We start from the raw sequence: 4,421 nt of genomic DNA, 5'->3' as shown, positions 1-4,421 counted from the left end.
TGTTTTTAAGAGATCTTTTCTTACTTTTTCACTAGCTGCAATGGTGTCTTTAAGGTCAGAACGTCTATTTTCACTTTCACTCACATTTTTGCCAGCTTGTGATTGAGGTTTAAATTTCCTGTATATCACTTTGAATCTGTTTCATACATTCTATTTCTTTCCTATATTGCTTATTCAGGGGTTCCATTATTTTTATATTCTGCTTTATGTTTTTATCAGTGTATTCTTTAGAAGCACTTAGTACTTCTTTGATTATAGTTATTACTACATTTTTTAATTCAGAAATTATTTTGATCTCATTTCTTCTATACCTTTCTGCGTTTGTTTCTTTACCTCCAACGCTATTATTTCAGAGATATCAGGTGTGTGATTTCCAGTTTCCTCTATGCTAGTGTCTTTGGCAATTGTACTGGGTGGACTCCTGGCCTGAGACTGCATTTTGTTCCTTCTCTTTGTCATTTTGTATACCACTGTCTTCTGTCTGACCTTTGGTGTAAAGCTTAGATAGAGTTATTACCTTAGCACCAGGTCTGGATCTATGAAGTTCCGATTCCTCCGGGTGGTGTTGCTTGGATCTGGCTGCTGTGCTCCACTTCTTTCTGCTGAAGCCGTTAGAGTTAAACCCTTTGTGTCTCTCTGGCAAGATGTTCTGCTCCTGAATCAGCTGGGTGGGTCTTGCCTCTAGCCTCTTTGCAGGAAATTCTGCTGAAGGGTTCCATGCCGGGTCTGCGCTTTGGGTCTATTCAGGATCCGGCGGCCCCAGGTGGTCTCACTCACATTCTGAGCCTGTCCTCTGCGTCTCTAAATTACATTTTATTAATTAATTTATTTATTTATTTATTTTTGACAGAACCGAGGATTGAACTCAGGCCCTTGCACTTGCCAAGGAAGCGCTCATTCTACTGAGCCATCTCCCTGGCCCCTTACATTTAATTTTGACTGCCTTATATAATGCCTACACATCACTTCATTTAAGTACATTCCATTCTCCTAGTGCTTAGTGCATGGCAAATTCAAATTTTGCTTATTCAAATTTTCTGGAACATCCCCCCCCCCAGATATTTTCTGTGTGTTGTTGATTCAATCCTCAGACACAAAACCTACCAATACAGACAATCAACAATACTTAAGAATAAGCCAGCACAATGCCTTCCTCAAAGAGATTTTGAGCAAGAGTTTTGCAGATGATACATTTTCTTTTCCCTAGTGTAGTTTATGTTGTGGGAAAAGGGCACACCGATGATGCTGAATTGTCAATTTTGTTAGTGCCATTTCCTGTTCCATATGGGTTACTTTATGGTTTTACGTCAGGTTTACTACATTTCTATAAGTGGCCCCAAGATGTACAATTACATATTAAACCATACACCATTTACAACATGCTCATCCTGTGCTAAGCAATATTGTTGATGTTCTAGAACAATGCTCCCCTGGTGTTGGTGCCTTCCAAGGAATCACGAAGCAAGTCTTCTCACTTGACTTCTTTGTTTTTCCTCTAGCTGGTTGAAAAGATACAGAAGGTTCATCTAGAGAACAAGGAGCTACAAGACCAAGTGAACGCGATTTTCCGACAGTATAGGATTGTGCTAAGTGAGGAAGATCAGGTTTTTTTGCAGAAACGGAAGCTCTATGATGAGTATGTTTCTACCCTTGCTTCCCTTGTGAATTAACATGCCATAGTTATGGGCGTTTAAGGTACAGCAAATGTTTGCAATCATTCTATCTTGTCCAATATATGCAGCATTCAGAAAATGAGACTGGTAGTATTCTTCAGTATTCTTTGCTTCTGGGAAAGCAGAAACCTTCCCCAGATCCCTAAATTAGTTAGCTGTTGGAATCCTAAACTGGTTTGATGACCAATAACTAGAACACTAAAAATTATGTTGCCATACTTTTTTCAGAACTGGGAATTGAACATTGGACTGTCACATTAGGCTACATCCTCAGTTTCCATTTTATTTTTTTATTTTGAGGGAAGGTTTCACTAAATCCCTAAATACCCGAGCCTGGGCTTCAACTTTCAGCCCTCCTGCCTCAGCCTCTCATAGCGCTGGATTAGAGGCGTTGCCGCCATGTCTCTCTTCGTGAAATGTTGTCTGATCCTATGTGGCTGCCATAATGAAATTCTACAGGCTGGCTGCTTAAGCTGCAGAACTTTATTGTTACACTGTTAAGGAGGCTGGAAAAGTATTATAGAGGCTGGAAGCGTGTCATGGCTCGTGCCCCCAAAGCCTCATGCCATCACAGGTGGGCTTTTTCAGAGGTGGCAGGCTCTAGAGTGTGACTGGGATTGACTCATGGTGCACTACCAGACTCAAGGGTGCCCGGGTCCACGTGTGAGTGCTCCCTGCCCTAAGTAGCTGGATAAGATCAAAGGGGCAGACAGATGCTGGGAAAGCCCTTCGGTTGCCTTTGTTACCTTGTGTGCAGAATGACCTGTTCTCTGCCGGGCCATCGTGCCTCGGAGCCAGCTGATCGCTGGCAGAGACCTCCACGAGCTGTGACCTGAAATAACCCTTTCCTCCTTTAGCTTTGGGTGTTGGGTATCTTGTCTCAGCAACGAGAAAAGTTAACGAAGACAGAAAATCAGGTTCCAGTAAGGATCGCTTCCTGAGCTGCAGAGAGTCTCTCTGTCGTCTCTGCCTCTATCTCTCCTCGCATGACGGGAGAGGGTTTTTGGTGTCTCTGCTTGTAGGCACGTCAGTTCCATCCCGAGGGCCCACCATCATGACCGCAGTCATACCCAGTTACTTTCCAGAGAGCCGTCTTCATTATTGTTCCAATGATGCCGAAACATTGCCCCTCATGTGCCACATCTCTTCCCTTTTCTGGTACCCTTGTCTCCCCATCGCCTGTGGGTTAGGGTTTAACGTAAATGCTGGTGGTGGAGCACAACACTGCCCATGGGCGTTCTGAAGATGAGCCATTAGGTAAAATGCTTTCTGTCACACACAAGTTGCTATGACGTCATGGGCATTTGAACTACAAACTTCATTGAGCCTTATTATTGTCACCTAGAAGTTGAGACAAAAAGTATCAACTATTTTTTTTTAATGTCTCATCAGTCCAGGCACTGGGTGAAGCACTTATCCAACCCTTTCATCTGGTGAGGTAGGCAGTGTGGTCCCCTTATATATGTGGATAAATGGAGGCTTATCCACAGGGGATCACGGTGCTAGGAGGCAGCACTAGGGCTCAGATGTTCTGACTGACTTTGTCTCTTGCAGAACAGGCTGGGATTACTAAGCATACTGGCAAGTCACACCCTCTAAGAGGTGGCATGTGCCTCTGCTCTTTGGTGCTTCCTATCGTGGTTGATGTTCTTTCAGTGGCTTGGGCATTGTTATAAATTTTAGGGGCATCCTATGTGTGAGTTTACATATATTTAGCTACTGCCAGCAAAAACACTATCTCTACATTTTGACTATATATTTGTGAAATCACTCATGGCTTAAACTGTCCACACTATTTTAAAAATGATTTGTGGTTGCATATTTCCTCACACTGGAGAATTAAAAAACAGTTCTCTGCTGCTCATGGTGTGCAAGCTACAGGGTTTGATCTCTAATATCACAGAATAATAAAAGTGATCATTTCAACTTTCAGCAACTAACTTTGTTTTCTTGTAGAAACCAGAGACAACTGGCATTTATTACGCAAAAAGAAAATTTCCTAGTGCAAAGACAAGTAGACATCAAAAATATGGAGGAAGGACTCGTTACACTTGAGGATCTTCACAAGTACGTATTATGTATTTTTGTTTTTGGGATTTTCTTTCTCTGCATTTTATTTTTTAATAAATGATAACAACAAATCTATGTCAATTTCTAGTATGCTACAAGAAAGACAGTTCATAACTAGTTCTGTTTCACTGCCCGTTCAATGCCCTGAAGGTCATTGTTACTGAAACTTTCATTGTAGAGATGGACAGGCTCTGAATTTCAGAGACCCTGCTGGACCCAGGAATGGACACGCCCCGGGTCTGGTGGCAAGAATGTGCGCAACAGCTTAGACAACACTGACCCCTTACGCTATTTGCTTCTGCCATTCAGAGTCACTTCAACCTTCAACTTTTTCTGATTAGTAAACTAACCCCTATTTCTAATTTTTAAATTTAAATACAGAACTGTGGACCTTGAAACTCACATTCTGTAATGTACATCTGCCTATCTATATGACTATTTCTTCACAATAAAGTCTTAAAAGTTAAATTATTAGGTCAGAAGTGGAGGGAAATTTTTCATTTTTTAAATTGTTGTCCACATGCGCCAGGGACACACTACCACTGCACTCTTCCACTGCCCCTGAGCCTAAAGCACCTTAGAGCACTTCATTGGGCGGAGAAGTAAGACTAATACACCTGAAACAACTAATGAGACGTGTGAATGTGAAAACTGCAGGGTCGCTTCTAAAAGCACAGT

General features: G+C 42.0%; 1 protein-coding gene across 1 annotated transcript in view; it reads left to right on the top strand.

The window, feature by feature from the left end:
* Positions 1-4,421, top strand: part of Ccdc175 (coiled-coil domain containing 175) — a 58,631-nt gene that overhangs the window by 34,533 nt on the left and 19,677 nt on the right. The window contains exons 9-10 of the mRNA XM_004624831.2: positions 1,500-1,636; positions 3,630-3,740. Of these exons, the coding sequence (XP_004624888.2) occupies positions 1,500-1,636; positions 3,630-3,740 (248 nt within the window). The remainder of the gene's footprint in view (positions 1-1,499; positions 1,637-3,629; positions 3,741-4,421) is intronic.

Source organism: Octodon degus, unplaced genomic scaffold (genome assembly GCF_000260255.1).
Source record: "Octodon degus isolate 3935 unplaced genomic scaffold, OctDeg1.0 scaffold00007, whole genome shotgun sequence".
In the NCBI taxonomy this organism is placed as follows: Eukaryota; Metazoa; Chordata; class Mammalia; order Rodentia; family Octodontidae; genus Octodon; species Octodon degus.
The sequence above is the reverse complement of the archived record's forward strand: the minus strand, read 5'-3'. Positions and strand labels throughout refer to the sequence as shown.